Source organism: Amia ocellicauda, chromosome 14 (genome assembly GCF_036373705.1).
Source record: "Amia ocellicauda isolate fAmiCal2 chromosome 14, fAmiCal2.hap1, whole genome shotgun sequence".
NCBI classification, from domain to species: Eukaryota; Metazoa; Chordata; class Actinopteri; order Amiiformes; family Amiidae; genus Amia; species Amia ocellicauda.
Window position 1 is genome coordinate 11,731,997 of NC_089863.1, and position 20,189 is coordinate 11,752,185.

The 20,189-nt window shown below is 37.6% G+C and overlaps 1 protein-coding gene across 1 annotated transcript; it reads right to left on the reverse strand.

Annotated features, from left to right (window-relative positions):
• Positions 1-1,815: 1,815 nt before the first annotated feature.
• LOC136768142 (butyrophilin subfamily 2 member A1) lies at positions 1,816-16,608 on the reverse strand. The gene is made up of 20 exons (XM_066722195.1): positions 16,496-16,608; positions 13,836-14,046; positions 13,313-13,423; positions 12,826-13,173; positions 11,984-12,265; positions 11,779-11,895; positions 9,940-9,960; positions 9,698-9,709; positions 9,381-9,392; positions 9,250-9,270; positions 8,640-8,660; positions 8,063-8,083; positions 7,225-7,245; positions 6,742-6,762; positions 6,184-6,204; positions 5,814-5,834; positions 4,828-4,848; positions 4,340-4,360; positions 3,745-3,768; positions 1,816-2,966 (listed from the first exon to the last, which is right to left on the reverse strand). The coding sequence occupies exons 3-20, from the start codon at positions 13,389-13,391 to the stop codon at positions 2,428-2,430; spliced, it is 1,623 nt and encodes a 540-aa protein (XP_066578292.1). The 5' UTR covers positions 13,392-13,423; positions 13,836-14,046; positions 16,496-16,608; the 3' UTR covers positions 1,816-2,427.
• Between the last annotated feature and the right edge of the window lie 3,581 nt (positions 16,609-20,189).

Genomic DNA, 20,189 nt, shown 5'->3' on the forward strand with positions numbered 1-20,189 from the left:
GGGGTGCGCTGCGGTGAAAGAGCTGAACAGGAAACAAGTCAAGACGAGACACAAGAAATCACCGAGGGCATCTGACAACTTCTGATTGCCCACCCACTAAAATCGCACTGGATAAACTGATACCTTTTTCTCCATTTTGCACAGATCTGTCATTGTCAGCCAATCAGAGACCAGTAATAACAAATCCCACCCTCCCGTCAATCTTCATTACAATTACATAGCCAATCAACCGCACAGGCTTTGAAATAAAATTATTATTATTATTATTATTATTATTATTATTATTTCAACTATCGAATGTTAGATTCACTTGTCGATAGTGTCCATCTTTAACAAATAGTTGAATTTTCGAATATTCGGTCTCATCCTATATATTACATAACTAGTACAATTGTATAAACTGGAAAAAGAGCGTTACTGTATCTTCTGTAACTGTTGATTCAGGCTCATCCCTACTATGGAGTAAGATTGGGTTCATGCATAGAGAGATTCCAATTTAAATGGACAAATAATATCGTGAAAAGTGAAATGAAAACAAGTTTTAAAGTATATTCATCATTGTGACCCAAATGTTTTTTGGGGGGGCGCCACCCAGAAAGTTTGGGAACCACTGCACTAGTCCACCAATCAGGACGGAGGGCCTTCAACATAAATTTTGCCTAGGGCCTCCAAATGTCTAGAACCGGCCCTGATAATGAGGACACTGGACAAGGTGTTATGAAATATGTAAACGCAACCAAATGCAATGTATTAATGTCTTAACTTATGAGTGTAACATTAAATCCCTGGATCTTTATGTAACATTAGATACAGTGCAACTATATAAAAATAGGTCAAATAAAATTAAATGTTCAATACATGGCTGTATGGCAAAATAATGTACCAAGAAAAAAAAAACCAAACAATGGTGTGCTAAAACATAATTTATAATAATCAATAACATGAACGATTATTATTATTATTATTATTATTATTATTATTATTATTGTGCAGGTTTGTTTTAGTTTAGTATTCACTTTTCATAAACAAATCGCGATTATATGGAAATATATTTTAACACTATAACAAGGAAATATAGTACAAATATAAAACTATGAAGAAACAGCAACAACTAAACACTAGTGATGTGTGCAAGTGTGAGAATCTTCAAAGAATCTCTAAAACATCCTGATGATTTTCTGTTCATAATCGCCTTTTCTCTGCCTGTCAATCGTCCTCTCACTCACACTCTGCCTTCACATCTCAACCTAAATTGCTTTCTTAACAAAATAAACCCTTCCTGATTGGCTGTTGAAGTCTGACTTACACACGTCAGTCATTTATTAACATCAGTAGTTGATTAAAAGGCTGCTCACTAACACCGTCACTATTCTCTGCTGGAGCTGCCGGAGCAGAAGGTTAAACTCGCACTGGACTGTAGCTCAGCGTTGGAAAAGGACGAGCAGCCAAATCCCAGACATTTTTACGTACTTAAAATAATTCAGCCGGACAGAGATCAAAGGACAGAAAAAGAGAAAAAGAGGGGCTGAAATCTGAGCCCCCACACCTTGGCTCCATAATATACTCAATAATATTATTTAAAATGTTTGCAAACGTCAGGGAAAGATACACGAAGAAGCTAGAAGAGACGCCATGTTTCTAAACTGTTCCCCCTTCTTGATCTGAAATAATAAGCTGTACTGTATTGTTACAGGTCAAATATTTAGTTCCCCAACAAACAAATAATACATATATATATTTAAGAAATCTTAGTCAGGAGAATTACCAAAACATTACCTCTGGAATTAAAGAAAAAAAAAAATCACCAACAAATTATTTGATTTCAAGTACTTTAAATTTCAATACATATTAAAATGTGTGAAATAAACTTTAAAAACAAAAAATACAGATACAGTTGAGGAAAAAATGAAGAGAACACTTAACATTGATTTCTGAACTTGGAGTGGTCTCAATATTTTCCAGAGCGGTATATAGAAATAATAAAAACAATCTGCAAGACTTTACTATATAAAAATGTAAAAACAATAAAAAGGCAGCTTTACAGTAGAAATAGACAACAGACAAATACAATGTATTAGTGCACCACATGTAACACTTTGGGTGAGATATGTAACTGTATCAATAACTACTTGTTCCCCTCTGGTTTCTCTTTAATGCCAATTCAGATAATTCACAAGGCAGTGGAAGAAGGAAGTCAATTTGATCAGAAGATCAGCCATCAGTTTTAGATGTTCAAACTCTGTGTGAGGGAGCTCTCATAAAGGCACAACACACTTCAATTAAAATGTAACATAACAAAAGTATATTGACTTGATTAATGTAATAAAACAGTGTACAACATGAGTATATTAATGAAAATATAATATTTCCATTGATAGGTTACTGACCTGCACTGTTTTAATAATTCCCAGTGGTTTTATTCATTCCTCATTTGTCTCCGTAACCGACTGGGTTGATAATCAGTGGGGCTGCATTTGTACCGTCCTCACTGTCACCAGGACTAAAGTATGGATAGAGATCATCACGATTGGTGTCAATAGTGCAAGTGCAGATATGGGCCCTCTCCCCCACACTGTAAAAGGAGACCTGCCCCCCCTCATAATCCAAATACACCCCCACCTTCCGGGGCTCCAGACTCTGGAGGATGTTGTCAGAGGAGGAGCTTGCTATCAGGCCATTTTTATTCTTCCCAACAGAGCAGCAAACACTGCAATTTTTATAAGAACCGAAAAAATAATTAACCCTTTTGGCGACTCCTAAAGTCCATTCAGTCTTTTCTCCCACATGCACCTCCCAGTATCGTTTTCCTTTGCCAAAGCTCTCATTACTCATGACAGAGTAAACAGAATCAGATCTCTGTGGATGTTTAGAAATGTCCTTTTGCTTGTCTCCCAGGCTCACTTGTTTCCCATCTGAAGATACACACAGCCAAGGGTGAGCTGTGCTGGGATCCAGAGTCAAATCAACTGAAGACGAGACAGGAAATTAGCTTGATGAATAAAGTCACATCAAGTGTGAAGAACACAGGAAAGATTAGTGAACAATTGACTTTTCAAACATTTGGAAGAGATATTGCCGGGCAGGAAGTATTTCAGAAATCATCATTCCTGTCAGAATATAATACAAAATCCCAAAAATGTAACTGCATGTGATTTGTACTGTGTGACATTCCTGTTAAACAGAGCAGAGGAACCAGAAATATTGTGTTGCCTGATTGGACAGGAATAATATACAGCTCTGCAAAAAAATTAAGAGACAATATAACATTGATTTCTGAACTTGGAGTGGTCTCATTTTTTTTCCAGAGCTGTAGTCCTGGTGAACTTAATTCAGTCTGCCCCAGATTTAGTGCTAAAAATGTCTTTCAGTAGACTTCCTGTTTAATAAGGGGATTGAATCCAAAATCCGTTAAACACTGACACATTATAGTTACAGAATCCATAAAATCACTCCTTTAATATTAGTAGTAATTGCTGGTTTATACTTCATATTTCAAATTTCCTTTAATAGTTAAGTAAAATTCAAACTGCAAAAATGTAATCAAATGAGGAGTAATACTGTCCTTTTCTTAGGGAACATTTACATTTGGGAACATTCAAAAATAGACTGGATAGGATCCTTGGATCACTTGGATCACACCAAACAAGAACGAAGGGTCGAAGGGCTTCCTCTCGTTTGTAAACTTTCTAATGTTCGTATGTTCAAATCTCAATGTATTAATAATAAAATGGAAAAATCACATACCCTTTCTTGTTAGAAACACCTTCACTGAAAATAAATAAAATCACTCAGTTGAGACTGCAGTAACTGTGTCAAATTAACACCACTGACCAGATTAATTCACGCATTTTTAATTGAATCTGACTCACCTACTACTAGTGTGTTCAGCAATACACTGTTTATAGATATTGTTACAAATGTTTTACTATACATTACAGCCAACTAGAAAATAGAACACTTGTGTCTTTATTTGCTCTTTGAATAATACATTTCACTTAATATTTTATTTAACCAACTGCACTGTCTGTAATCACCATCAGTGGAGAGTAAAGAGCAAATAATCTGCAGGATAGTTATTGTATAATTTTTAACTCCATCAGTTTCAAGAAAATAACAAGTGGAGTTTCAGTAAATGTTCAACACCTTTAACTATATCAATTCAATTTACAGCAGATCTAATCGAATGTGAAATAGAGCTGTGCTATGACATCATTCAGTACAGTGAAGTACACTGTGCAATGCATAGGTTTGTCCAGCAGAGGGCAGCTCCCTCTGTTCACACATGACAGTAATGCAGCAGCAGCGTCAGAGCAGAAGACACTGTATACAGAGGACTTACTCAGTTCACTGGAATAGTGATCTGCAGGGGAAAGAAAATAGAGTTTCCAAAAAATAATGAAAACATAATCTCACTTTCTTGTAAACAAGTATTAAACAATTTAAATGAAAACAGCTTCAGAAATTATTTTTTTCCCCATTAAAATTACATTTCAGAAACAATATTAAAAATAAAAAAATCCTCTCAGAAGACTGATTTGAACACCTTTCTGAGCAGAGAGAGAATCTGTACATGACAAACAATGGAGAAAACAGAAACAATTCCAGTGAAGCAGTGAAGTGAGCAGCGATAGCAAGAACATCCACACACTGAAACCCCTGTTCCCTTTAAATGGTGAAATGCTGAGAGCAGGACCTGCGCTGCTCTGACACAGTGCACTGCTCTCCTCTGTTCTGTAGAGGGCAGCACCCAGCTGTGAGAGAGGACTGTCACACACATCACTGCACACAGCAGCAGTTTTGGAGCAGATAAACACACTGGAAACTTACCCAGGCATACAGAGAGCTGAGCTGCAGGTGAAAGAGAAGAGAAGGCAGCTGTAATTCCCATTCTCTCAGTGATATATATAACAGCACATGGGGTATGAGCTCATTACAGTGATGTCATCCCTGTGAACCTTGTTGTGCTCAAACCCCCTGTGTCAGAGGACTGGTCTCTTGATGCAGCGGGTTTGTCACTCTGCTTGTGACGTTGATCAGGTGATTGAGCCTGGTCTGACGTACATTTTATTAAAATTACATTTCAATGTTAAATCAGATTAGTAAAAATAATAATACAAAAATGACTGAAGCTCAGAATTCTAAATCTCTTACATGATAAATTATTAATAAAAACAACTTTGAAATGTCACCACACACAGCAGCACTGTAGGAGCAAACACACATTGGTTATTTACAAAGCTGTACAGAAAGCTGACCAGTGGGTGAATGAGAAGAGGAGACAGTTTACAGTACAGGTTTAGTGGTTTATGTAATTAGCAATAAATGGATGACCCCAAAACATTACACCACCTCTTTGTGACACAAATTCAGGGGATAACAAAACTATTAATACAACTTTAGTGTATTGTGAATTCAAAGCAAAATAATCTAAACCTCAAATGTTTATATATGAAAACGGTATTCAAACTATGATAACCTGAGAAAAACAAGAAAAATGTAGCACACTCACTCTTCTCATCACTACGTTTTTATGTAATGGGAGAATAGAAAGCAGTGATCACCAGTGATGCAACCACTACGGCAGCAATAGCAGAGATCTGCACTGAGAAACCAGACCCCATCATCCACCTCCTGACATTAGAAATGACTCCCTATGATGGGGAATCTGACCCCCATGGCCAGGCCCCTGGGGCTGACAATCATGAAAAAGAGAGAATCTTGACAACAAAGTTAAAGCACAAGATGTGATTTAGAGGAAAACAAGTTGATGACTATAAGAAACACAAGAAGAACAAACACTGGCTGCTACTCACCCAGTTGTTTACGAAACTCAGCTGCAGAGAAGGAAAAGAGAGAAGTCCGACAGTTTTAAGTCACATTATCTCAGTGATATAGTGGTTTACTGTTGAGTTTTGAGTACAGCTTCTTAAGAATAAGGATGAACATAATTAATTTACATTGTATAATAAGTAAACAAATTAAAAGTCCACAATGCAAACATAGTTAAAGCTGATGTTAAATCTATAGTATAAAACGTTTGCATTTTAAAAAGTGCATTTTAAGGAACAAAACTAAATTTAAATTAGAAATAAACCTAAACAAAATAATTAACACCTAACATACAGAAATGCAGAAACAAAAACAAAAACACTAGGGAAACTAATAAGAATGTTAAAAACTTACGGTTGTCTTTAGAGAAGTTTTCTGTTAAAGGGAAAACACAAATCAGTGTCAGCAGTGACGCCCAGAGCCTACACTGCAATAACCAGCCGCCCTCTAGTGGGGAATCTGCTGCTCTCTCATGACTATTACCTCAGGAACTGTGCTCAGCTGAAAGGTTGTTTCTCTCATTTATACTTTTGATTTCCTAGTTGATCAACTAAGACAAATTATATATTTATAATAGTAATGTGGATGAAAGTCACATACTGTGAGAGATGCTTAACAATGTGGAAAATACTCAGATCAGTGGAGAACACCTAGGACAATTATTAATTCTTACAATTCTCATCTCCATGACTATCAGTGTGAGAATGTGAATGAGAATCATTTAGAAGATTATTAATGACAACGAGCTGAAACACAACAGGAGATTGAAGTGAGAGCAATGAGACACTGAGAGCAGGACCTGCGCTGCTCTGACACAGTGCACTGCACTGCTCTGTCCTGTAGAGGGCAGCACCCAGCTGTGAGAGAGACACGTCACTGCACACAGCAGCACAGGACACACTGGACACTTACCCAGCTGTGCAGAAAGCTCATCTGCAGGTGAAAGAGAAGAGAAGACAGCTGTAATTCCCATTCTCTCAGTGATATATATAACACGGCACATGGTGTAAGAGCTCATTACAGTGATGTCATCCCTGTGAACCTGGTTGTGCTCAAACCCAGATTTAATTCACAATAGTTCAGTACTGCTTTGTTCACATCTGTGATATGAATTTTGCCTTTTAGGAACAGTGATACACTAACAAACATACACTAAACCAGGGTATATGAAATCAAAAGTACAATTTGATTAAAAGATAAAACCATTAAAAAAAAAAAACATAAGAATAACATTTAATTAAATGTCTGTGGTGGAGTAAGTTTTATACAAATAACAAATGATTTCCATTGTGCTTTATATCATTTTTTTTTTTTTTTTTTACTAACACATATTCCAACATTTAACCTCAAATAGAAGGAATCGGAACAATTACATTCAAACCGTAGAACACTTACTCTTCTGCACAGTAAGAGACTCTGTAAAGGAAGAAGACACACATTTAGTCACAGCAGTGATGCACAGAAGACTGTGGCCAAAGGAGGAAGATCTACAACAGTCAGACTCTTCCAGCCATCGCCTCGCCATCACCATCAATTATATTAACTGCTATCAGTTAAGGCCCAGAGACAGACTGTAGGATAAACACACAATGTGCAATTAAATATTATCAATGGTACAAATGCCATCGCCTCCCTAGGAAATGATTCTTTTACATCCTGAATCCATCCTCTATGAATATTATCGTTGGAACAAACTCCTACTTAAATATATTCATTATTCTGGAAAGATGATAGTGATATTAACTGATCTCATAAAAGTCCTAGAGAGAGACAGTAGGATCAACACACAGTGTGCCATAAAATCTTATCAATGGTAAGAATGCTATTTTCCGATTCAAACACAGAAAACCAATACAAATGTTCAGATGCTCCCAAATTTTATTTAATAATACTTTTACTCAAATACAAATACAAATAAATATACCTGGGAGGTGCTCAACATGGCAATCATCATTGAAAATGCCATAGATTTGCCATAGTCATGTGTGTGTGAAGCAAGTGTGCAGGGGAAGCTAATTCCTGTTGCACAAAGCTACACCCCCATTGGTGAAAGTGCGCTCAGCTATAGCCGGTACTGACTCTCTAATAAGGGAGATTGAAGTGAGAGCAGTGAGACGCTGAGAGCAGGACACTGCACTGCACTCCTCTGTCCTGTAGAGGGCAGCACCCAGATGTGAGAGAGGACTGTCAGACATCACACACACAGCAGCACAGGGACACACTGGACACTTACCCAGCTGTGCAGTTAGCCGAACTGCAGGTGAAAGAGAAAACCGACATTTAATTCACAGAAGCTCCGTGATACTGGTCTGTTTACTGCAGTGTTTTTATTTATGTATTTATTTAATTAGAATTAACATCAATTTACACCGTTTTATTTAAAAGAATTGAAAATTACATGTAAAATCAACTGTAATTAATATCATAAAGTAGCTTTATTTAATGATTAAATGTTCATGATTTATATTTAAACTATTTAAAACAATGCAAATCACTTTAACACAAACACAAACATTAACGCCCTTAATGGGGAATCTGCCCCCATGACTGATGACTGGGAATGGCTCTCAATAGAATTAACTCAGTTTGCATTTGTATTGCGCTTATATTTTGTAAGTTGCCCTGGATAAGGGTGTCTGCAAATACATTTATAATAATAATAATAATGTATCCTCTTCTTTTCCTATTTTGTCACTTGATATATAATTCTGAGACAATCTGTCAAACACTGAGACAGAACAGATCCACAGCGGTGACAACACTGGACTCTACTCATCCAGAGATCACAGAGGAGAAAGATGAATACTCACTGATCTCTTCAGCAGCAGAGCCTGTCAATGGAAAGAGAAGAAGAGAAATAAAACCTCTCACTGCACAAGGAAGATGCTATGAGTGTAAAGAGGAAGTTCACCTCTCCACCCAAATACCCCAACATCTTCTGAAAGACCTGTGTTTCTGGATTCTCAGGAAGTGTGCAGGGGAAGCTAATTCCTGTTGCACAAAGCTACACCCCCATTGGTGAAGGTGCACTCAGCTATAGCATCACTGACAGCATCTCTCCAGGGCACTGACTCTCTGAACACACACAGAAGGTGAACAAGTTGAAGCACAACAGGTGTGTGAAAAGAGAAAAATAAGACACTGAGAGCAGGACAAGTGCTGCTCTGAACGCACACTGGATACTTACTCAGCTGCGCAGAAAGGTCAGTTGCAGGTGAAAAAGAAGACGGCTGTATTTTTTCAATATCTCAGTGATATACAGTATATAAATTGGACACATGGTGTATGAGCTCATTACAGTGATGTCATTTAAATACACAGTGCTCAGCACATGTCTGTCCAATAGAGGGCAGAACCCAACTGCCCATACAGACTTACATCCACACCAATAAATACAGCAAATATACACTGCATACTCACTCTTATCTTCTAGTAGTTTATCTGCAGAATAAAGAAAAAACAAATCTAAATTGTAATAACATTTTATACACAATCAAAAAACTAATTAAATTAAAATTAACTGAAACCTGGAAAATGTTTTGAATACTTACCCTTCTCAGCACCTATAAATAAAAAACAAAAAATAAAAATTGGTCTCAACAAAGTTTCAGTGACGACTGCATCAACAGCCACACTTGAATCCCCTCGTGTTACAGGAATCTCCACCAGACTTGACTAGTGTGCAGCATCAACTGCTTTATGTAATTATTCATCATATAAACCACAGTGTATTTGGACAAGACTTAGCAGACATTTGATCACTCTTCAGAGTTTAATTTATTACAAGCTTTTTCATGAATTATTTGCAATTAAAATACCAGGATTAAGAGTCAACCACACTCTTTAAATACAACAAAATAATACTTACTTATCTTCTTAGCTGTCAAAGAAAACAAAGACAAGTCAAATCAATCATACTAGAGTGAAGGCTAGAGTTTCCTTAATGCCACCCGCAACTCCCCATTTCCATATGATATTGAATAAGGCTGTACGTCTAGATCTGGATTGTGTTTTTCTGGGTCAAGCCTCAAGCACAACAAGACAAACTCAGACTGAAATACTGAACACAGACGGAATCAAAGAACAATCAAGTAAACCCTGAATACTTACTCGTCTTTTCTACAATATTATCTGTCAGGAAAGAAAAGAAACAATCAGTCATTTTGGGAACGTATTTAACATTGAAGTTATACTAATAAAATAATATCTGATAAAATTCAACTCTCATCCCTCCTTCATGCAGAGTATGTTATACACAGTGGCATCATGCCATTGGGGCACCAGGGTGGCACATTCTCCGCAAAATAATTTCCATTGTTAATTTTTTTGTCAAACCTATGTAGAAACATTTAAATAAATATTATTTATCTTAGATGATCCCTGGCCACTTCAGCTACAGTGTTGAATTTTAGTGGCAGCCCCTTATTCAGCGTATGCATGTCATCAAGTCTGTCCCTGGCACGCACTGTCAGTGTTGTTGCACGTTGTGCGCTCGCCAGCCAGTACAGCACATCACACAGTGATCATTGCAACAAATTCATTACAATTCCCTTTGTTTGGGCATTTTTTTGGGCATGCCCTGGAGAGATGCTGTCAGTTTGTTCCATCTTTGCTCTGTTAAAATTATGTATTTTTTCTTTTTACCCAACATTTCATGTTCTTTTTGTAATGTTCTGTTTTTAATTAGGATACAATCTGCTTAAAGAAAAAAATCTATAGGCGTTGTTTTGTCTTTCATACTATGGTTTTAGGCAGTGTGTCTATAAACATGTTTTTACAAAAATGTAGTAAAGCTATTCAATGTTTTTGTTTAACTGTGGTGTACAGCATATATTGCTGTCAATCATTGGGTAGTTCTTTATTATTTAAGTGATCAGGTGCTTTCATGCGTTTTAATTCCTAAACTTCAGTTAAGAGAGAAGAAACAAAGTTAGATCTATAGTAATTCTACTAACTACACATACAGTTGCCTCCAGAATTAGACATTTATTTGTTGCATAAATGAATGACATCTACTATTTAAAGACTTGGATTAGCAAAAATATATTTGTCCAGCATTTGCATATTTGTTCAAAAACTACATTCAAAATTATTCATACCTTAAAAATTAAAATCCAATAAACTTTGGACTGAAATGTTTTGTGATATCTAACACATCATCGTGGTGTTTTAAATTTTCATGTATTTATCAAAAAAACAAAAACATCAACAACTAAAAACTCACAGTATACTTTTCTTTGCTATAAATTTGAATTGGGTCAAAATTAATCTGGAGGGCTCTGTACATTTACAATTAAGTACAATGTGATCTGATACTATATGGAGATGCAGAAATACATGTTGACCCTTACCTCTCAAAAAAATAAAAAATAAAAATAGTATGTAGAGCAAGGATGCGGAGCAGCATATTCAAGTTTTGTTTAATTTTTTTAAGCCCCTGTGACTGAAGTCTCTCTGTATTAGCTGCAGTATCAGTAGTAGCAGCACCAGTGAGGTTCAGACAGGTAGGTTCAGACAACAAGACCAAATAAATGCTTTAGTAATAAAGTAAAGTGTAACCTTGTAAAAAGCTTCAGTTGCAATACCATTGACCTAATTGTTCTTATAGTTTGTACGATATACTACGTACACCGTTTTAAGGAGTTTTTTATATCTATAAATCAGAGAGACAAGTTTAATCATGCCAAGAGATGAATATTTAAGAATGGGTCCCACTCCATCAGTGTTAGATGCCAACCCTTACACTTTGTTTGGAACCAAGCGAAGATGTTTTAACAATAACTGGTATCAGAAATACCAAAAACATTTAGCTGCATGACACCCCTGGTTATACAAAGTCTTCATTGGCCTGTTCATGACAACAGCAATTAAGTAAATGACATTCAGTTGGGTGCAGCTCAGGTATCAATGAACAGTTTTAGTAATATAATAGGGTAAATAATAAAATACCTTTTTCTCTGTGCAGTTTAACATAGAAAAATAAGCCAACAATCAAAGCAAGAAGACAAAATGTGAAAAATACAAAGAAGGCCATCATCCAGGGAGAGACACGGGGGAACATTTCACCTGAAAAACACAAGGTCAGTTAATAACTGTGGATATTATTTGAGTGTGACAGTGTTTAATAAAATACATATGAACTAGTGTTACTTACTGGGAATGTACATTTTTGTGTCCTTCCCTTCATTGAGCTGCTGCTGTGTGACACTGCAGGTGTACCTGTTGATGTCTCTCTCCTGTACGATCACCTGTCCTCTCACAGTGAAGAGGTCCCGATTATCTCTGACCGTCTCTGTACGTCCAGCAGTGAGACTCTGTCCTTCACTGTCCATCCAGACCAGCGCAGGCTCAGGGTACCAGCCTTTAGATTCACACACCAGGCCGATCCCCCCTTCCTGGTGTCCCTCTATAGAGATCACTGGCTGGGTGCCAGAGGCTACAGTGGACAATAGAGAGATTAAGACTTTTGTAGCATTTTTTTTTTTTTGTGATTAACAAGAACTTCCTTGTAAGCATTTGATCATCACAATCTTTTATTTAGCCTTCCACATCAATACATAAAACTCAATTCAATTAACCATGAATGAAAGGTCCTACTTAAAACACTAGCAGTGAAACTCATACATCTTCATGTCAGACTCTCTATTAAAGATACCAGGAGAGCCAGGGATGTCATGACAGGGTTTTACCATTAAAACCTCCAGCTAGAACAGTGAGTGAAACATTTTATTTGAGTAGGTTTCTGGCTCTCGTGTGTTCACAGAGGCTTGGAGCTTCTGGGAATAAATGGTGTGAAGTCTGTTTCATAGCTATAGATTAATAAATTGAGCTATTATCTCCCTCACACATTTATATTCATATTCTGACACCACCTAAAAAGTTAGTCAAGGTGCCACTGTAGGGAGATAACGGATAGAATAAAAATGATCTTGAGTCAAATCTGTCATCACTATCCTATCTATTGTTTTTCCACAAATAACAGAAAAAACAACTGACCTCTGATGACCAGATGGACGATCACCTCTCCATACCACAGACCCGACTGGACGAAACACTTATACTGTCCATCGTCGGAGACTCGCACGTCAGCCAGACGCAAGGAGGTGTTGCCCTTGTATAATTCCTCTGGGAACAGGGCAGCTCTTCCTATGTAGGATGGCATCTGATTTCCATGGTTATGACTGTGGTCAGCATACAGATAAACAGGCTTTGCAAAATCATCCCTAAACCACCTGACCTCGAGGTCCTCAGTGCTGACAGCGGGGATCACATTACAGGGCAGGACAATGTCTTCCCCAGGTGTGGTAACCAAGGGGACAGCTGGAGCATGGATCTTAAAGTTTTCTGAAGGAAGAGAAAATTTGAAAAAGTAAACAAAACAAAAAAAAGAAGTCAGATGAATTTACTGCGCTGTAGGAACACTTGTCCCAGACACATTCCATACTTGGTGATTGATGTATATGATTTATTGCTGCCAGTGTACCTGTTATGGAGGCAGAGGGCTGTGGGAGAAACAGCGCAGTCACACACAGCCAAACTGTGGGCTGAGACCTCATCACCATGCTTGTAAAACTCACGAGGACAGCTGGAGTCTCTGAGAATGGCAGACAGAGGTCACCCTTACAGTCACTGGCTAACAAGGCTATTTTTTCCCCTTCGTATTGATTAAAGATGAAAAGATTAGCAAAGCAAACTATTTTAGCAGTCAGAAAGACATTCAAGAGGGGAGGCTGAGAACCATTTCACAGGAAGAAACAAAAAAATTGACGTTTAACCGATCTTTACTATTGAAGGCGCTCAATCATTACAATAGAATATAAATCAACACCTTTTAATTCTCATGGGAGTAAACAGACTTTGTATTTCATTTTTTTTTTATATCACATAACCAAACAAGTTGTATTGTTTGAGGAACAGGTTTCTATTTTTATATATTTTTTTCTTCTCTAGTACATGACTGTGAGGCTTATTGTTTGTCTGACCAGCCTGAAGAATCATCCCAGTACCTGCTTTCACTTTCAGACACAGGACACGGCCTCCGCAGTCACAGGGTGTGCTGGTGGAATTGGATCCGTCTCTGGTATAGTTGGGCACTGACTGTTGAATCCTTCCCTTAAAATATTTACAAAAGGACTCCTCTGAAACTCAGAACAACTGAAACCCAGAAGATGAATTCTGTTCCTTAATTGAAACCTCCAAATTGTCGAATACAGTCTCCTGCAGCAAGAGAGAGAGCTTACTTTCAATTTCAAAGGTCAACTTTGAGCAAACACCCAATGACCCATTAACTACATTGAACACAGGTCAGTTCTGAAGTGGTTCACCAGTCATACTAAAGAGAAGTTAATCACGAATAACAAAACAATTTAAACCTAGATTAAAGTACTGGATAGTTTTGATTAATACAGTTTCCAGTTCAACTCCCCGGCTATTGAAATGTATTATGTTCCTGTGTTGTGTTTCTATATTTGTTGGATATTGTTTTATATTTTGCTGCTGAGTGTAGCTGCTAAATTATGTAAATCATACAACCTTATTTTGGCAAACATATACTGAAATGCATATACCTTCCTAACGGAGAAATTTAGGCTTGTGCTAAAGGACTTAAGGAGACAGCTTTGAAGCTCTCCGTTTTACGAGAGGCCTGTGCTCACCAAAGTACGACAGATAACACGTCCATGCTGGAGACCCCCCAACTGACAAATGGGCTGCCATGCCCGTCTCCACAGAGACTAGCATCACATTCCAATTGAAGATTTATTTTGTGAAACTCAGACATTCAATGTACTTTATATATTCCATAGACCAGGGCAACAAACCCAAATACAAATACCCAACTTCTTCCACAGTTTGATAACAAACAATAAAAGGTGACTTAAAACTAAGTTAATGACACTGAAATAATTCTAACTCAGAACCAAAACACGCTCAAGCCATGTTTGGTATTAAAAGAAAGACCATTAGCTAAAACAACCATTGGACCATTTATATTCCACATACAATGCAACATTAACATCTGGTAAGAGAATTATTCACACATCCTAATTGATCCTCCACTGACATGGACATCAGACCCACCCTTCCTGGAATTCCAAGACGACTAAAATTTAACATTACAGAGAAGAACACCTGGCTTGTTTGGTATCAACTGTGAGATCATGCTTTGAGGGATTTGAAAATGTAATTGATAGAACTAAAACCTGACAATATAGAGAGTTAGAAACTCTAGGTAACATTTTAACCATTTGTCACATTCCTCAAAGCCATCACACCCCCAACACACATTCTGTAGGGATCAAGGGAAGAGGAATGGGAAAGACTGCTTCGATTCGAATTTCAATTTGATTACCCCAAACCTGACCAATCAGAAGTTTGGAAGGAAAGACATTAGAATCCTGGTGTCTAAAATGTATAAAACAAGAAATCTAAAACTAGCAATTCGGAGTGGCACAATTGGGAGTGGAGTGGAACCTTGAAGAAGAAACCAAGGAGATGAAATCCAGGAAGACTGAACGGAACCAGAACTTTTCCACAAAAAGCCTGAAAGTTTTGAAACCTTCTTCAAGTCAACACAGTCTGCCAGCCCTCCCCGCTTTCGACTGACTGCATAACTGAATCTCGGTAAACCACACAGGTAGTACATTTCGTGTACTAGTCAAGAATGAGGTAAATCACAATTACATAAAACCTAGTTGTGTAGGAGATCTAAATTGTAGGAACGGGTACCATAATCATAATACTTGTTTGTTATTTTACATGCTTTGGGTCTTGAGTATTGGATAGATCTCCTCTTACTCTCACTTTTAATATTACCCACCCTGCTCGTCTCTGTCCTTTCTTTGCAAATACAGGTTGTCTATTACCATTTTTAATAAACATATTTGAACGAAACAGCCTCAAGGTCAATTCATACAGGTCAACCTGACCGCTAATCTGAATTCGTATTAGTCAAGTATTGTGGTAACTTGCGCATCAACCCGGTCTCGTTTTCAAAGCACTTGACTGCTGTGGGTTGCATGTGTGGGGGTCACTAAATACAAGGACTATATTCAGCAATTATTTATTCGGATATTGATACCAGATCAAACGGAAACTAGTTTAAAGTCCTAAGACACTCGAAAGTACTTACTAATAAAATAACTAATTGTGAGGGGGTAGATTTCTATCCGGTTTGGCAGAACTACTACAAATGCATGACTACGCCACCTAGTGTTTTGATTGAGCACTCAATCCTCAATACTAATACAAAAAAAGGAAATCACAGGTTCTTTTATCTGGGGTCCACAACATAGGTCTGCAACACAGAATCAAGTGGGGGCACAATTATTTTATTCAGAATATTCTTCTAGTTTAAAACAATTAAAAACTGTCCAAAAAAAGGCAATCCAAAAAGTTAAAATCTACAGTACTGTGCCTGCAGCAGGAATAAGACCTCCAAAAAGATGGTCCAGTCCACTGCTAGAGCTATGGGTGTAGAGTTGGCTTGTGTCCAGATATAAATGCCAACTCAACTCGCAGTCCAACAAGTACCTCCAGTGCCCATGGAAAGCTCAAGGTTATTAAAATAAAAAGTTAAAACCCAGTTACAGCAGGGATAGCAGCAGGCAGGGGGTATACAAAAAAATACAAAAAGATAAAAATAGGATAGTTTTAGGTCTCTTCAAACCTCCTCGTTTCAGTTTCTCTCATTTGCTTCTGCGTCTCTTTTCCCTCTTTCCTTTCTCCCCTATTCTCTGCTGTTTCCTCGGTTTGTTGTAATCCCCGCTTCGCTTTAGTGATGCTCTGCCTATTTGTGTTATATATAAAAAAATAAAATAAATAAAAAAGCCCTTTTTAAAAGGCTACCGCAGCTGTCAGTAATTATGCTATTAAAAGACGTGAGAAGGCTTGGAGTGGAATGCGGTAGTTAATCAGTGCAATCAAATCAATAAACAAACTGGTGCAACCAAAAATCATAAAAGTCTATAGATCACAAAATCACGTGTCAAAAATAAAGAATCAAACAGACGTGTTAAATGTATATAAACAAATACATGTAATAAATAGAAAGTTAAAAAAACCTGAATAAATAAAACCAAGCTAATTCAGTTTTAATGTCCCACGGATGACATGCTGATAAATTAAAACAATTTGTCCATTTGCAACATTTTGGCTGTATCTTATGAGATCAGCATCCTTTAATTTACATTTATTGGAGATTAGCAACGAATCGTTCCGAATTGAATCTTACCTGATGTTACGACCCCGCACTTGTGCAGTCTGTGCGGCGTCGTTGTTTTCTTATTGGCGCTGTGCTTCCCCCGCTGCTCTCTCTCAGGTCCGGGTTCCTCCAGCCTCACTCGTCATTGGTTCGTTTTTTTCCCCGTGCTGTCCTTGGTCAGCCAATCAGAGGTGGATCCCTGACTACTTGAACCCTCCCGTTTGCGCCCGCTGGAGGCTCGTCATTCTGAGGGTGTCCAGAGCTTTGTATGGCGAGGCAGGAGGTGAAGGGCAGAGAGATAGTGGTGCGGGACTTCTACAGGGAGTTGTACGATTTTTGCATTGCATTTTATTTCTCCCACATACAAATAACAATACATATAGGTATAACTAAACAATGCTTATTCCTATAAGTTACTATAGTGAAAGCATAGAACTTGTATGCCTACCTGCAAATACCTTTCAGGAAGGAAGAAGACTATTTGCATGTTGATATAACCTGAAGGCTTGGAGTGGAATGCGGTAGTTAATCAGTGCAATCAAATCAATAAACAAACTCGTGTAACCAAAAATCATAAAAGTCTGTAGATCACAAAATCACGTGTCAAAATTAAAGAATCAAACATTGTATTTTATTTCTCCCACATACAAACAACAATACATATAGGTATAACTAAACAATGCTTATTCCTATAAGTTACTATAGTGAAAGCATAGAACTTGTATGCCTACCTGCAAATACCTTTCAGGAAGGAAGAAGACTATTTGCATGTTGATATAACCTGTAAACATAACAAAACTTTCCATGGTCCAAACGAACACTCATTAGCCTTTTTCATTTTCTGTAAAACAACATAACCCTGACAACTAGTGTGTAACTATTTCTTGGAAGGAGGTAGTTACAATAAGTGCATTTAACAGTCTCTCTTTTGTGCACTCTTCTAAAGCTGAATAGTGTGTATTTCCCCACTGAGCAAAATACAGACAATTGAGACTCCACTGAAGCTAAAGGATTATATCATCACCAACTTTACATCATTTCTGTCCTGCCTGCCGTGCACTGTACTGCCTGCCACAGCCTTACTCTACCTGCCTGCTGCTGAACCCACAAGTGTGCTGGACCCATTGAAAAAGGAGCACCCTTCCACAAAATGTGAGTGCACACCCATTTTCTCTCCAGCACCACAGACAAATTCACACTCACACACTCAAGCACTACAACATGCTATATCCCAGACCTAAGATATTGTAGGCACACAAAATAGCAGTAAAACTACACATTTTCCAGATGCTTCACACTACTGCGTCCTAAGGATCCAACGGAGCATCCGATCTTTAGCAATGGACGACACAGACCTGGCAGCCCACCGGCTGGACCACGCCTGGGAGTGTGAGCACTCTCCATTGGACAGAATCCACAACAAATTTGAGCCAAACGGAAAAGACTCTAGAATTGAGGCTCGCATAACCCATATCAAAGAATATGTCCAGGACCTGAACTGAATTTAATTTGACTTGGACAAAATAAAACTGCTGCACTTCACACTGACTGGCACAGTACTAAACTGGACATTAGACCTCGCTGAAAAACACTTTGACAAACTCTGCTCACAACTAATTGAGAGGTACTCCAAGTATAGCAATCCCTTCATCTCTTCCCACATGGCATACCAAAGGCACTGTGCAGAAAATGAGGATCCAATGGACTTTTCTGAGGATATCAAACTCCTTTATTATGCAGGTCAACCAAAACAAGAAGTTGATTCTGACATACATTTCAAACACCTGTTCCTAGGCAACCTATCTCTGAAGATAAGGGCAGCCCTGTGTGTGTTTGTTAAGCCAAATACCCCCATGCATGACATTGTCGAAGCAGCTCAACGAGTTTGGCAAACCACACAATTCCACAACAATTTCCTTAAACACTCGATACTCAAATTGCCACATTGAATACAAGAAAAAAATACTTCCTGCTCCCAGAGGGTAGTGAACTACCACACAAACCGCACACTGAGTGCCCACCATTCCCCTACAGACAGCGACATAGGAAAAAAGGAAAGCGCACAGACTGTCAAACCTTTCAATTCCCCTCATGACAAAATAAAGGACACCAAACAAGCATCCCAAGAAGCCTACCAAGCAACCATCCATCATACTGAAGACAATGACCTGAGTGATGCAAAGATGCACCTCTTGAAGCAAGAAATGCAGAAGCTCCAGTGCCTGGTACAAAAACTGTTTGGGCATTAAGAATACAATGCAGCTATGCTCAAAAAACAACTCTCACCTTCTAACCCTGACTACCATTCCTCGCTGAATCAACCCATTAACAAGCAGTGTTAATTTTGGCCACTATTTTAGATTTAGTTTTAGTCTTACTCTTTTGACTAAAATGCTTATCAGTTTTAGTCACAGTTTAGTCATTTAATCTTTCATTAGTTTAGAAAAGAAGTCATTTTAGTTTAGTTTTAGTCAATGTAACTTTAGTCCATGTATTTTTTTTTAAGAATGGACATAATCACCATTTTGAATTATGTCTGATGCCAGATGTTTATATCAATTAATGGATGGATGCAAAACATAAACATATTGATTGATATGGAGGGTGATCAGTGCCAAAATTAAGATGAACATGAAGATGATTATTAACATGATTATGAAGATGATTATGAACATGAAGATGAACATGAACATGATTATTAACATTAACATGAAGGTGATTATGAAGATGATTATGTGCACTGGATAGGCCAATAAGTGCACTGGTCCCGCCCACCAGCTCTGATTGACAGAGTACAATGTTTTGTCACATTGAAAAAAAAAATACAGAAATACAAGAGATGCTACGAAATGTAGAAGCGCACTGAGAAATGTAAAAAGCAAAGAGACAAATGGGAAATAAATATATACATGTTGAAACTAATGAATGAATGAATAAATAAATAACTAAATAGATGAATAAATAAATAGATAGGCCTAAATGTCCATGTATTTGTTTAATCATATATTTATTTTCTCTGTGTATTTATTTTAAATTTCAGTTTTGATAGTCCTCCATATTCTGAAACCGTGCACCTCCATGAAATTAAATATATTTGCAAAACAATCAAATGCATTGAAATAAACGGAAAATGCACCAGATAAATCAATAAACAAACAAA

Coding starts and splice junctions, on each gene's coding strand:
- LOC136768142 (XM_066722195.1), bottom strand. CDS start 13,391: ATGGTGATGAGGTCTCAGCCCACAGTTTGGCTGTGTGTGACTGCGCTG. Junction 9,961..11,778: donor TAAACTGCACAGAGAAAAAG/GTATTTTATTAT, acceptor CTTTCCTGACAG/ATAATATTGTAGAAAAGACG. Junction 3,769..4,339: donor TCACTATTCCAGTGAACTGA/GTAAGTCCTCTG, acceptor ATTTATTTTCAG/TGAAGGTGTTTCTAACAAGA.